The sequence below is a fragment of the Oryza sativa genome, chromosome 5 (genome assembly GCF_034140825.1).
Source record: "Oryza sativa Japonica Group chromosome 5, ASM3414082v1".
NCBI classification, from domain to species: domain Eukaryota; kingdom Viridiplantae; phylum Streptophyta; class Magnoliopsida; order Poales; family Poaceae; genus Oryza; species Oryza sativa.
In genome coordinates this window covers 10250089-10265037 of record NC_089039.1, presented here as the reverse complement: position 1 = coordinate 10265037, position 14949 = coordinate 10250089, and the positions used below count along the sequence as shown (strand labels likewise).

At 51.6% G+C, this 14949-nt stretch overlaps 1 protein-coding gene across 1 annotated transcript in view; it reads right to left on the bottom strand.

The window, feature by feature from the left end:
• LOC107275616 (probable LRR receptor-like serine/threonine-protein kinase At1g56140) overlaps positions 1–13001 on the bottom strand; it is a 29202-nt gene extending 16201 nt beyond the window's left edge. The window contains exons 1-2 of the mRNA XM_066310868.1: positions 12805–13001; positions 12560–12707 (exon numbers count right to left, since the gene is read on the bottom strand). Coding sequence (XP_066166965.1) covers positions 12560–12707; positions 12805–13001 — 345 coding nt within the window. The remainder of the gene's footprint in view (positions 1–12559; positions 12708–12804) is intronic.
• Between the last annotated feature and the right edge of the window lie 1948 nt (positions 13002–14949).

The following is a 14949-nucleotide window of genomic DNA, read 5'->3' as shown; positions in this document are numbered from 1 at the left end:
CAGCACACAAGAAGACAAACGAAAAACAGCGGAAGACTAGGGCGACGACCACAGGCGCTTGACGGCAGGCACGAGCTAGACACCAAAGCCTTCATCTTCCAGGAACTCCTCTTCTGGGTTTGGGAAAAATTGAGCAAGACTGAGTACAACCACCGTACTCAACAAGACACACCCACAAGTGCAGAATAAATGCAAGGGAGTACAAGGGGGTTATAATATAAGGGGTTAGGGTTTGCAGTAACAGGATTTAAAAGACACTTAGTTGCCCAAAGATATTTTATAAAGACGATCCTAGAGCTATACAAGATTATTAATCAAGGCCGTGAACCCACACGAACCTGCCTTAACCCAAGGTCTACGATGATTCAGACCGAACTGGCAACCCGACCCTGGGTCCTAGCTCGTCCCAAGCCAACCCAGGCCAACCGTTCCATATTTTAGTTGTTATGCTGGTTTTAAGAATTAAAACACTAACTTGGGTACATTGCTCGGCTTGCCCATAACCGAGGGCGCGGCTATTCGAATAGATTATACTCTGATCAGAGGTGTACATCTTTACCCACAAGACACATCTTCCTCACGTGTAACCACGTGCCACATACCACCACGGTATACGGACGGAAGACGTGACATAGTTTCCAACCCATCCTAGCCATAGACAAGAGTACCGACCCAACCCCACCTACGGCCGGAACCTCTGGGACAGGTAGGCAGGACTGAGTCCCTAGCAGCAGGACACCGGCCCTGTGCCATGACATCTCGACTACCGGGCCGCAGCTCGTGTAGCCTTCATTTGCCCTAGAGATGTCCATCGACCCCCGACTTCGTCCATCTCCATCCGTGTACTTTTGTTTATAACCAGACTGAGCCACAAACTAAGCCTTACCCACTAGACATGTGGAAGTACGGTAGTGCTTTGCAACAGAGGCCCGAAGACCAGTCCTTATATGGCCGAGGTGCTACTGTCAAAACCATGCACCCCGACCCCAGCCTAAAACCATTTTGAGGATTTTGAATAGAGGGGGAGGTGTGAATCCAATTCCACAATAATCCATCCATTCCATAGTGTCCAGGTGATGAGAATATTCCCAAAGTCTAGAGTTGTAAAACCACCTAATGTTGCCTAATTAACCAGCGAAGCATCTACCTAAATTCATACTAGGGGTACCATGAGTAGAGTGTCCACTAGTTGGGGTTTTGTTTAATCTAGGGTGAATAAGGTAATAATATCAATAACAATAATAATAAGTTCATAACAAAGGTAAATAGGCATGGCTAAATAAAACAATGATAACGCGGGAATTTAAGTAAAGCGATAATGCAATAATTTAAATCAAAATAATTTTATAAAATGGGATCCAATATGTTCAAGGATGATATGACTTGCCTTGCTCACTTTCCCAAACGTTGGCTTCAACCTCCACGAAGAGCGGATCTTCCGAAGCTGCAGCGTCTGCACGACCAACGGAAAAGAAAAGGGCTTTTACTTTAATAAACTCCATATAACAAGCAGGAACAAAGCACAAAAATGGGTTCTTGACTTCTTAAGGAAAAATTAGAGACTTGAACGGTCCAATTCCGAGTTCAAATGGCCAAGTTATGGCCATTTGAAGTTTACATGCTCTTTAAATGAATATTTGCGAATTTCTTCATTTAAATTTTAATTTAAAAAGGGTTTATTGCGTCAGCCGAGGGGGAGGGGCGCGCGGACCGGGTCCACGGGAGTGGGGCCCACGCGGCAGCCTCATGGTCCACGGTGGACCGGGCGCACCCGGGCTCGCACCGGCCGGCGCCGTGGGCCCCACGCGTCAGCCGCACCCGAGGGCGCGGGCGGCTGACGGCTGGGCCCCACGCGGCAGCCACTTGGCGCACCCGAGGGCGGCCAAGCCGGCGCGGTCGGCGGGAGGCGGCGCCCCCGCGCCTCGATGGTTGCCGCCGGCGACCACCGGCGCCGCGGAGCGGCGGCCGAGAGAGGGGAGGGAAGGGGGAAAGGAGGCGACGGTCCACGGCTCACCCCGGGGCGACGGCGGCGACGGAGGAGGCGGCCGAAGCGGAGGGAGGCGGCAGTGCGGCTCGGGTCGACGGGGTCGGCAGCGCTCCGGCGGTCGGCGACCGAAACGGAGAGGTGGACGAGGTCGGCGAGGATGCGGCGAAGCCGAAGGAGGCGGCGCCGAGGTGGGAGGCGGTCCAGGGCGACGACGGCGGCGGACCGGAGCTCGGCGGCGATGGTGGAGAGAGAGAGCGACGTCGCGAGCTCGAATCCGGCGAGGTGGAAGGGCGGCGAGAGGCGGAAATGGACGGAGGAGGTGCGGGGAGGGTTTAAATAGGGTTGGAAGGGGGAGAGAGCGGCCGGAGGGGAAGGAAACCGGCGCGGGAGGTCGGCCGCCATCAATGGCGCCGGCAAGATTTGCGGGGGCAAATCCGCCTGTTTGAACGCGAGAGAGGGAGGGAAAAATGGGGGGAAAGGGAGAGGGAATCATGAGGAGTATTTCCCCCTACTTCACTGCACGCGGGACGGCGGGAGGCGGCGGGATTCGCGGCGGCGGCAGCGCTAGGGCGCGGGCGAGGCGGCGGGAGGTCGGGGATGACGGGTGGGCCCCACCCGTCAGCGAGGGTGGCGGGCGGGCCCGCCCGTCAGCGGCGCGCGCGCGGGGAGAGGCCGAGTGGGCCGCGGGGAGAGGAGATAGAGAGGGGGGAGGAGAGATGGGCTGGGCCGGCCCAAGGGAGGAAAGGGGGACTTTTAGGGTTTTTCTTTTTATAAAAATTTTTCAACTTTGTTTATTTCTTAATAATTATTATTTGTGCTCTGAAAATTCCACTAAAATTTATTTACACATTTTAGGCTTTTAGGAAATATACAAAAATCCTCTAAGCCTGATTTGACTTTTAACTTTGCACATTTTAATTGCTGGAGGCTTTCACAAGGATTTTAATTATTCTAGGCATAATTTAAAAGATATATTTTAGAGTCGTTTTGGGACGTGACAATCCTACCCCCCTTAAACGGAATCTCGACCCCGAGATTCGGAAGAACTGGCGAAGAGATCGGGATGGGCTGCCTTCAGCTCGTCTTCACGTTCCCAAGTAGCCTCTTCCTCAGCGTGGTTGCTCCATTCGACCTTGCAAAAACGGATTACCCGGTTCCTGGTCCTGCGCTCCATGGTGTCCAGGATTTTCACTGGCCTTTCCACGTAGGTCAAGTCTTCGCGAACTTCAATTTGCTCTGAATCGGCCTGCTCGGATGGCACTCGAAGACATTTCTTGAGTTGCGACACATGGAACACATCATGCACGTTACCCAAGGATGCGGGCAGCTCCAACTGGTAAGCGACTTCTCCGCGTCGAGCGATGATACGGAAAGGACCCACGAACCGAGGTGCTAGCTTCCCTTTCGTTTGGAACCTGTGTACACCCCACAATGGCGTGACCCTAAGGTACACAAAGTCATCCACTGCAAATTCCAGGTTACGGCGTCGGTTATCTGCATAGCTTTTCGACCGAGACTGTGCCACCTTTAGATTATGCCGAATGGTTCTGACTTTAGCTTCAGCTTCTCTCAGGATATCGGTCCCGAACACTTGGCTTTCCCCAACTTGGTCCCACAATAGCGGTGTCCGGCATTTGCGTCCATACAACGCTTCATAGGGTGCCATTTGTATGCTGGCTTGGTAGCTGTTATTGTAGGAGAACTCGGCATAGAGGAGACTCTTATCCCAGGTCTTCCCAAAATCTAGAACACAGGCATGGAGCATATCTTCTAGGATCTGATTTAGACGCTCGGTCTGTCCATCTGTCTGCGGGTGATACGCGGTGCTGAAATTTAATCGGGTACCAACTCTTCTTGGAGCTTCTTCCAGAAGTGAGAGGTGAATTGGCTTCCCCTATCAGATACAATTTTCTTAGGAACGCCATGGAGACTCACGATCCTAGCGAAGTAGAGTTCGGCTAGTTTGTTTCCTCCATAGGTGGTCTTCACAGGAATAAACCGAGCTACCTTGGTTAGTCGATCCACGACTACCCATATAGAATCATAACCGCCCTAGGTTTTTGGAAGTCCGGTGATGAAATCCATCCCAATTTCATCCCATTTCCATTCTGGTAGTTGGAGAGGTTGGAGAAGTGTCACACCCTGAAGTATCCCCCCCTTTTTCTTGCTTTAAAAATTGGTTAAATAAATTGCCCGAAGAAATTATCTTAATTAACCTAGAGCTAAATCCCTAGTTAATAAATGCAATTAATAATCGGAAATAGCGTGGTGGAATTTTTCTTGAGTTCCCCATTTTCCAATGCATTAACAAGATTTTTAGTGGAATTTTCAGAGCCTTGGAAATAATTTTAATCAATTAAAAATCACCAAAGTGCAATTTTAAATCCCAGGAAAAATCCTTTCTTCTTTTTCTTTTTCTTTTTCTTTTCCTTCTTTTTTCTCTAGATGGGCCGTCGGCCCGTCTCTCTCCCCGCGCTCGGCGCCCCTTCCTGGGCCGGCCCGCTCCTCCTTTCCTGTCACACCCTGAAAATTCAAAATATATAAATTGTTGTTTAAATGGAATTTTTAGAATTTATTTTAAGAGCCTAGAAGAGAAGATCTAATTTTAATTAATAAATTCCAATATAAAATGGGGCCAGATAAAATTTCATTAAATACTTTGCTTAATTCTATAATTCCTAGATTTTTCTGGGATTTATTTGAGCTAAGGAAGTATTTTTAATAAATGGAATTGCATTTCATAAATAATTTAAATTGAAAAAGGTTTTAAAAAGTCTCTTTTGGCTTTGGGCCGAAAGTCGGCCCAAAACCGCTCTCTCTCTCTCTTCAGCCCAGCCGGCCCAGTCCAAGCCGCCGCTCTCCTCTCTCTCTCCCGCTGACAGGTGGGCCCCACCTGTCAGGGTCGTCGTCAACCTCCGGCCGCCGCCGCCCGAAACCCTAGTTTCGCGCCGCCGCCGTTCCTTTCCAAATCCGGCCGCCCCTTTCCTTCTCCGGCCGAATCAAAAGAGGGCAAATGATCCTCGAGATCTCCTCAACCTTTTCTCTTTTGGAATCATCGGCTAAATCGGTTTGGAAATCGATAGATTTGAAGTCAAATCGGATCGACTTTCCTCTCTCCCGAACCCGAAGTTTCCTTCGCGTCGCCGGTCGCCGTGGGCCTTCGCCGTCGCCTCCTAGCCCCTTTAAAAGGACCCCCGGTGTCTCCTCTACCGGCCGCCACCCTCGCCTTCGCCTCTCGTCGCCCGTAGCGCTCTAGCGCCGTGTGCCCTAGCGCCGCCGTCGCCGCCGTCGCTCCAGCCGTGCGCCGCCGCCGTTCCAGTCATCGTCGTCGCTCGGGAAGACCGCCGTCGTGCTCGCCAAGTCGTCGCCGTCCTCGTCCGCCGCTTCGCCACCGTCGGAGACCGCCGGAGCATCGTCGCCGTCGTCATGCCGAAGAGCGCCGCCGTTTCAACCTCGTCGCCGTCGCCGTCCGTTGGTCTTCCGCCGTCGCTTTGGTCGCCGGTGAGTTCGCCGTGCCGTCCGCTACCCGTTGGTGTCCTCAGTTCGTGCCAAAGCGCCGCCGTTCGCCGGTGAGCGTGCGCCGTCCGAGCCGCCGAGCCGCCGCCGCCGGTGGTGACGTCATCGTCGACGTCATCGTCGCCCTCTCCCGTGAGCCGGTCGTGGACCGATCGATCTCGGTCGTCCGTTTTGGATCAAGTCGATCTCGGCCGTCCGTTCGCGTGAACCGCCGCCGTGCACCCGGTCCACCGCGAAACCCTAGCTGCTAACGCAATAAACCCTTTTTTCCTTTTCAAAAATAATTCATTATTGCGTCATAATTCAATTAAAATCAATATAAGTGTTTTAATCCGATTTAATCTTCAAAAATTCATAACTAATTCATCTTAGCTCCGATTTAGTTGGTTCAAGTCTCTAAATTTTTCTAAAATTGAGATCTACAGGTTAAAAATATCCACATGTACTGTTCATGCTTGTTTATGTGCTGTTTTGGTGATTTTGCTCTTTTCTGCTTAGATTCCGTTGTTTCCGGAGAGTCCGTTTTCGCAGGAGAAGAATTTGAAGAGTTCCAAGGCCAGCAAGGCAAGTCACACAGATCCCAAACAACCCTTTGAGCATGTTGATCCTATTTAAAGCTATTATTTCTATTCAACTATTGCATTTATTTTCGAATGTCATTGGGTGGAAATAACCTATTGTTTGTTATAGCCCTTTTGTTCTTGATTACTTTATTCCTTGATACCTTGGGTTATTATAATTTGACTAGTTGAGCTTTATATATTGGTTCAACTAGATATTAGATATAATTGCTTAGCCCTGCTTAGAAACATTAGCACACTATTGGGATAACTTATGACTCACTATTATTTAATGATTTCACGATGGTCAATCGTGATTGGTTAATTAATTAATGTGCCAACTAAAACCTGGTAATGGTGGGTTGTGAGCACATGGTTTTGATGGTCGTGCTCATGACAATTAAGGACCGGTTCACGAGTTTCGGTTGTGAAACATTAACCGTGCCAACCACAAGCCAGCGTGGGCAACGGCTTTATCTTTTGTATAACATGGTTCATTGCGGAGCACCAGACTGAGAAGTGGCGGAGATAAGCCCACGGGGGTCGCTGGGGAGTCCATGCCTTGTTTATAAGGGGGTGATTATGATCCAGGAAGGTGCGCTGCGGTGGATTGTGTTATGCAAGGGGTATTGTCACAACTCCTTTCCGAGGTACCGTGGTGGTATTGAGGCACATGGCGACATGATGTGGGGTTGTGTCTTGTGGGTACAGTGGTACACCTCTGATCAGAGTAAAACTATTCGAATAGCCGTGCCCGCGGTTATGGGCGGGTCTAACAATGTCTTTCGTGATTAGTCTCACCCTTCTCACCATAGTAAATGATGCTATAATTGGTAATAATTTGATTAGCTCCTGGTTTGGAATGGTATATTCCTGGTTTGGAGATAGAACTGTGCAGCTGGGATGGTTGTACATAATGGTTGGGCCTATACAACAGGGTATGTTGTATAGCGTTGGATTAATATTGTTTAATTAATACTCAACTGTTTTATTAAATTCTGAAAAGTTTGTTAAATGCTGTTTTTGCAAATGAAACCCTATTATGCCATCCTTTGTTATCCTGTGCACTTGCATATTTGCTGCGTGGCTTGCTGAGTATGTCATATACTCACCTTGCAATCATTCATCAGAGGAAGAGTTCTACAATGATGCTGATGGTGTGGAGGTTTAGGTGTAGCCTTGGTCAAGCTGCCTGTGGAGTGGAGCCGTCCGCGCCGTTTATCTTATTTTTCCGCTGCTTAGATCTTTATTGATTGAGAGGAACTATCTACCTCTGTAATGACATTTTATTCGCTTATTAATTAGAGTAATAATTGTACTCTATTATCAATTTGTTATTGTGTGCCTCGGCTGATTCCTGGACGAGGGTTCACACACATGTAAGCGTTTGGAATTTTGGATAGAAATTCCGGGCGTGACATTTCCCCTCCCTGAAGTCCTCCCTCCCTCCCTTTCTCTTTCGGGCACCGACAGGTGGGGCCCACCTGTCGGGGTCGTCCCCTACCTCTAGCCGCCCACGCCCCGGCGCCAACCACCGCCGAAACCACCGCTCCCCACGCTGCCCACCTTCCCCGCCTCCTGCGCCTCTCCCGCGCCCTGCGCCCATGTCGCCGCCCCTCCCCCACCTCTTCCCGCTCTCGCGCCCGCCCAAAAATGGGAGGGATTCGCATTCGAATCCACCTCTCTCTCTCCCTCCACTCCCCACATCGCCAGCCAAATAGGGGCCATCCCCGGCTGTTTCCGCCCCTCCCTCGCCCGTAAAAACGCTCCCCCAAACCTCCTCTCCCATTTCCCTCATTCACTGCACTCTCCCGTGCCTCCTATCGTGCTCGTGCCGCTCGCTGCTAGCGCCGTCGCTGCTAGAGTCGCCGCCGCGCCAACCCGCCACCGCCGTTAGCTTCGCCGCCGCAAGAGCTTTCCCAGCCACCGCCTCGCGTTGCCGGAATCCCACCGGAGCGCCTCTCCCCTCGCGAGCCGGTGAGTTTTTCCCTCCCCTCCATCTCCGGCCGGCAATTCAAGCCGCCGTGGTCGTCGTCTCCTATCCTAACGCCTCTCCATCTTCTCCTAGGGTGTCACCGCCGCCCGTCCATGCCTCCGCATCACCGGTCATCGCCGTCGTCTTCATCCTTCGCGCCGGCCGCCGTGCTCACGGTGAGGAGCTCCTCTCCTCCCTCCTTCCCTCTGTCCCACACGCGCTGCCGCTCCCTGCGCTCGCCATCGCCTTCGGCCGCCGCCGCCGGCCTGTGCGCCGTCCACCGCCGCCTCCCGCGCCGTCGCTTGCCGTTACCGGCGCTCGCGCGCCGCCGCCGGTCGCCATGGTCGCCGGTCGGCTTTGAAGCCGAGCCGAGCCAACCGGGCGCCACCCCGTCTTCCCCCTTGAGCCATTGCCCGTGGGGTCCACATGCCGGCGCCCCCTCCCTCTCCCCTTGTGCCGCTGACATGCGGGCTCCGCCTGTCGACGCCGCCCCCCTCGCTGACGTCAGCCCCGGGTATTATTGCGCAATAATTAATTAAGGACTTTTTCTTTATTAGTAAAAACACAGTTTATCTTCTAAAATTCATAAGTAATTCATCCGAGCTCCGTTTAAGTCCATTCAAGTCTCAGTAAATCAAGAAAAATGCAAAGAATCCATTAAAAATGGTTTTGTTTCCTGTTTCAGTAGTCTTATAGCATGTTTTGCTTGTGTGCTTTGTTTGTCGCGTAGGTTTCGGCCGTTTCGTTGATCCGCAGTTTCTCGAAGACGTTGCTGAGGTCTCATCAGTTTGAGAGCAAGGCAAGTCATGCAATACGTTTGATCATATTGTACCCAATTTACCAATATCCCGCATTTCTATTAAATGTTGCATTCTTTTACAATGTAATGTGGGATGGGTCCTATTCCTCAGCCACATATTGGTTATCTTATGCCATTGATAACTTGGGTATCAAAATGACTAGATGTTGGCTTAGGAAATGCTTAGCCATGCTTAGTTCAACTAGTACACAAATGGGGATCACATTATTACATAGACTCTGACTATTGGCATAGCTTTAGATTGGTGCCACCGCAAGGGTGTCAGTTAATTAAAATATTCTGAATGGCGGGCTGTGAGTGCATGGTTTTGCTGGTCGCACCCATGGCAGTTAAGGACCGGTTCACGGGAAACCTGGGAGACTTACCGTGCTTACCACAAGCGGGAGTGGGTAACTGCTTGATCTGAAGTATAGCTCGACCCTTTCCTAGGCACCGGTGGCGAGGGTGGGCGTGATGGAGTTGGGTCGGCCGAGGTGTTCGGTTGTCCAGCTGCCGGATTCACCGCGGCGCAAGAGGGGACCGCCCACTGCCTTTTGAGGGGTGGGGGTGAAACCTTAGCGTGGTGTGGATGGTTAGGGGAGGGTTATGTGAAGGGTCTTGTCACGATTTCCCCCTTTGCAGTATCATGGTGATACTTCGGGGCATGGCGACATGTGTGGAATCGTGTCTTGTGGGTACAGTTGTACACCTCTGGCCAGAGTAAAACTATTCGAATAGCCGTGCCCGCGGTTATGGGCGATCAACCAGATTCACCGTGATTAGTCTCACCCCTAGTTTAACTTAATGAACTTGTGTAGTTCAGGTGGTTGGTTGGGCCTGTTGCAACGTGGTGTAGCGTTGGACAGTGATTGGTTAATATTGATTAATTACTATAGCTGTTTTATTGCTTTCAACTACTGCTTTGAAATGCCTGCTTTATGCAAAAGAACCCATAGCTTCCTTTGGTTATATCCTGCATCATACCTCCTCTTCCGGTATGACTTGCTGAGTACAGGGGGTAGTACTCAGTCTTGCTCTCTTTTCCCCCACACCAAAGTTGAAGTTCTTCTCAGTTGGAGCCATCTCAGAGAGGTTGGTTTCGTCGCTGTCGTCAAGGTTTGCCTGTGGAGTGGAGTCGCCCGCTGCTGAAGTCAAGCTTCCCGGTTTAGCTCGCTTTTATCTTTCCCGCTGCATTTGTAATCTTTTATATTTTTGTAAGACGTGGGTCTGTATGTCAACAATTGTCGTTTGTGTACCCTGGCTGGTCCTGGACAGGGATTTAATGCACATTCAGCTTAGAAATTCTGGTTCGAGAATTTCTGGGTGTGACAAGAAGTCCGGCTGGTCGTTGGTGCTCTGCCTTGACACACTGGCACACATCACAAAGGGCCACGAACTCTGCAATTTCCCGCTTCATACTAACCCACCAGTATTTCTCTTTCAAGTCCAAGTACATCTTCGTACTGCCAGGGTGGATGGAATAAGGACTTTCGTGAGCTTCCTGAAGTATCAACTGTTTAAGTTCTCTATCGTCTGGAACGCATACCCGATTTCCGTTCCATAGGGTTTCGTGTTCATCCTCTGTGAAACCAGCGGCTTTACCCTGTTTCATATTCTTGAGGAGTCCATGCATATCTGGATCATTCTTCTGAGCCTCACGGATTTGATCGAGCAAGGTAGGCTTGGCTTCCAGCGTAGCCAAGAATCCACGACCAACTATGCTTAGGTTCAGGGCTTCCATCTGTTGATTAAGTTCCGGTGGAATGCCACGGACGCCAAGAGTGTTGCAACGGCTTTTCCGACTTAAAGCGTTGGCGACCACGTTGGCCTTACCAGGGTGATAGTGGATTCCCACATCATAATCCTTAATGAGTTCTAACCATCTCCTCTGCCGAAGATTCAGATCCGACTGAGTGAAGATGTATTTCAAACTCTTATGATCAGTATATATTTCACAGCGATTCCCAATGAGATAGTGCCGCCAGATCTTTAGAGCATGAACCACAGCGGCCAACTCCAAATCATGGGTAGGGTAGTTGCCTTCATGGGGCCGTAGCTGGCGTGAGGCATAGGCTACCACATGACTTTCTTGCATTAATACGTACCCCAATCCTTGGCGCGAAGCGTCACAGTACACCAGGAAGTCCTTGCGAGTATCCGGTAAGATTAAAACTGGCGAGGACCCTAGTTTTTCCTTGAGAGTTTGGAACGCCTTCTCGCATTGCGGGCTCCACACAAATTTTTCTTCCTTCTTCAGCAACTGCGTCATGGGTCTGGCAATTTTGGAGAAATTCTCGATGAATCTTCGGTAGTACCCGGCCAAACCCAAAAAGCTGCGGACTCGAGTGATTGTCTTGGGTGGCTTCCAATCAGTGACGGCGGTCACTGTTTCGGGGTCCACAGCAACTCCTTTAGCAGATATCACGTGCCCTAAGAACTTGACTTCGGACAACTAGAACTCACACTTGCTAAACTTGGCATACAATTGGTGTTCCCGCAACTTTCCCAACACCAGACGGAGATGCTGCTGATGGTCTTCCTCTGATTGTGAGTACACCAGAATGTCGTCAATGAAAACCACAACAAACTTATCCAAGTATTCCATGAACACTTTGTTCATTAAGTTCATGAAGAAGGCAGGAGCATTGGTCAGACCGAACGACATCATCGTGAATTCATACAGTCCGTAACGCGTGGTGAATGCGGTCTTCGGGATATCTTCTTCACGAATACGCAATTGGTGATATCCGGAACGAAGATCGATTTTAGAAAAGACAGTGGCACCTTTAAGCTGATTGAACAGATCATCGATTTGGAGAAGAGGGTATTTGTTTTTGATAGTAACTTCATTAAGAGCTCTGTAGTCAACGCACATCCTCTTTGTCTTGTCTTTCTTCTCCACAAAAATCACAGGAGCACCCCAGGGGGAAGTGCTCGGCCATATATATCCCTTCTCTTTCAACTCTTCCAACTGTCTCTTGACTTCGGCCAGTTCATTTGCTGTCATACGGTAGGGTCGCTTGTACAGAGGAGTGGTTCGTGGAGCGAGATCTATCCGGAACTCAATCTCTCGCTTGGGTGGCATACTGGGTAGTTCTTCCGGAAACACATCTCCGAACTCTCTGACGATGGGGATTTCCGACAGTCCTATCTGATGAAGTTCTGAACTGCCGACAGAGGTTGGGGGTGCAAAGAAAACCACCAGTTGTTCCGGCCCTCGGTACAGAGTGATAGTGCGTCTTGCGCAATCCACTACTCCTTGGAATTGAGCCAACCAATTCATCCCAAGGATCACATCCAAGTTCTTGGTGTCCAGAAGAATCAAATCCGAGGGAAAAGGGATTCTCTGGATTTCTATAGGAACGGCAGGGCTATAGTACTTTGCTGTCATAACCCGCCAAGGGTGGTGATGAGCAGAGGGTTCCTAAGCCTTTCTACCCCCAACTGATTTCTCCCCACGAATGGCACAGATATAAACGAGTGGGAAGCTCCAGAGTCGAACAAAATGGTAGCAGGAATAGAATGAATGAGGAACGTACCCACGATGACATCTGGAGTTGTCAGCACATCCTCGGCAGTCACGTGGTTCACACGACCCCGAATGACATCCTTACCACCGTTGTTGGGGCGGGGAGGCGGTTGGCCTTGCTGGCGCCTCAGCTTTGGGCATTTAACCGCAAAGTGCCCGGGCTCGAAGCAATTGAAGCACAAACGTTTCTAACCTTGAGCGTCTCTGCGGCCTTGACCAGGCTGCACAACGGGCGCAGGAGGACGGGGCGCACGGGTCCCTTGCTGATTCTGCTGCTGCTGCAGCTGTGGGACGCGCACCACGAATTGAGGTCGGGGCACGGAGCATGGTTGCTGCTGCTGCTGCGAGGAGGATCCCCCTGGGTAGGGATTGGTATAGCGGACCCTTTGGTTAGCCCCCTGTTGGTTGCGGAAATTCGCCAGGCGACGCTTGTGCTACTCCAGTTCCTTGTGCTTGGCTTCCAGGCGGATGCTCTTCTCCACCAGACGCTGGAAATCCGGATAATCCCCGGAGACCAGACGCACGGACAGCTCAGGGTCCATTCCTGCCAAGAACTTCTCCTGCTTCTCCTCATCTTCCCGAACATCCTCCGGGGCATATCGGGCCAAGTTGTTAAACTCATGCAAATACTCCATCACGGAGAGGTTGCCTTGCTTCAACTCCCGGAATTCCCTTTTCTTAAGGGCCATGACTCCGGCGGGCACATGGGTCCTCCGGAAAGCGGCGGTGAAGCGGGCCCAAGTAATAGGCTGTCCTTCTGGCTGCGTAGCCTGGAAGTGGTCCCACCATAGAGATGCGGGCCCCTGCAGTTGATGGGCGGCGAAGATGACTTTCTCCTCATCGTTGCACTGCATGGTATCCAACTTTTTCCCCACGGCATGCAACCAATCCAAGGCATCCACGGGGTTATTGGAGCTAGAGAAGGTAGGCGGACGGATGCGGAGGAACTCGGCGAGTTTAGAATGTTGCGGGGGTGGTGGTGGAGGTGGAGCATTATGCTGTGGCGGATTTTGGATGTGATGGAGGAAAGCAGCCATCATGTTGGCCTGTTGGGCGAGGATTTGGGTGAGGATAGAGTTGGTGTCTGGTGGTGGTGGTGGAGGCGGGGGAGGAGGTGGAGGTGGGCTGCCTTGGTTGTTGTGGTTGCTGCCTTCGGGGTGACTGCCTTCACCGGTAGCAGAACTTCTCCTGGTTGTCACCATCTGAAAATACCACACAGAACCAGCAAACAGAGAGAGCTGACTATTAAAACTAACCACCCACGACTACCATAATTCTTGAATTTATTTCTGCTATTAAATTGGTTCATTAAGGTTCAAGTTGCTTAAGCAAATAAAATAAAGACAGGCTTCGACACAGTTATACCACACACCGGTATAACCATGCCCCACATGACTCAACCAGAAAAACAAACGAGAAGAATACACGCGCAAGCCTACTAACTGCTCGTCTACTTCTGCGACGGGCCAGGGCGGAAGGTGAGCAGCAGCGCATCCTCCGTGCTACCAACGCCAGAGGCTCCCTCCTCCTGAGGAACCAAGGGCGTGGGCTCGGCGCGAGGGGTCTCCATGAAGCATGTCCACGCCAGGGACTGACGAACAAGCTCGGGCCTGGAGGTACTCTTGCGGGCGGTGATGTCGCGTCCCAAAACGACTCTAAAATACATCCTCGAAATTATGCATAGAATAAGTAAAATCCTTGTGAAAGCCTCCAACAATTAAAATGTGCTAAGTTAAAAGTCAAATAAGGCTTGGAGGATTTTTGTATATTTCCTAAAAGCCTAAAATGCGTAAATAAATTTTAGTGGAATTTTCAGAGCACAAATAATAATTAAAAAGAAATAAACAAAGTTAAAATGAGTTTATAAAAAGAAAAACCCTAAAAAGTCTTTTTTTCCCCCCTTCCCTTCTTGGGCCGGCTCGGCCCACCTCCCTCTCCCTCTCTCTCCTCTCCCCCGCGGCCCAATCAGCCTCCTCCCCGCGCGCGCGCCGCTGACGGGCGGGCCCGCCCGCCACCCTCGCTGACGGGTGGGGCCCACCCGTCATCCCCTACCTCGCGCCGCTCCCGCCGCCTCGCCCGTGCCCTAGCGCCGCCGTCGCCACGAATCCCGCCGCCTCCCGCCGTCCACGCGCGCAATAAAGAGGGGGAAATCACTCCCCGTGATTCCCTCCCCCTTTCCCCCCATTTCTCCCTCTCTCTCTCCCTCGGATTCGCTCGGAATCATTTCCCCCTAAACCTCGCCAGCGCATCAATGGCGGCCGGATCTTCCGCGGCCGATTCCCCCTCATCCGGCCGCTCTCTCCCCCTCCCAACCCTATATAAACACTCCCCGTGCCTCCCTCCGCCGTTTCCGCCTCTCGCCGCTCTCTCTCTCCGCCGGAATCGAGCTCGCGCCGTCGCTCCCTCTCTCCGCCGTCACCGCCGAGCTCCGGTCCGCCGCCGTCGTCGCCCCGGACCTTCTCCTGCTTCGGCGTCGCCTTCTTCGGCTTCGCCGCGTCCTCGCCGACCTCGTCCACCCCTCCGTTTCGCCCGCCGACCGCCGGAACACCGCCGTCCTCGTCGACCCGAGCCGCGCCGCCGCCT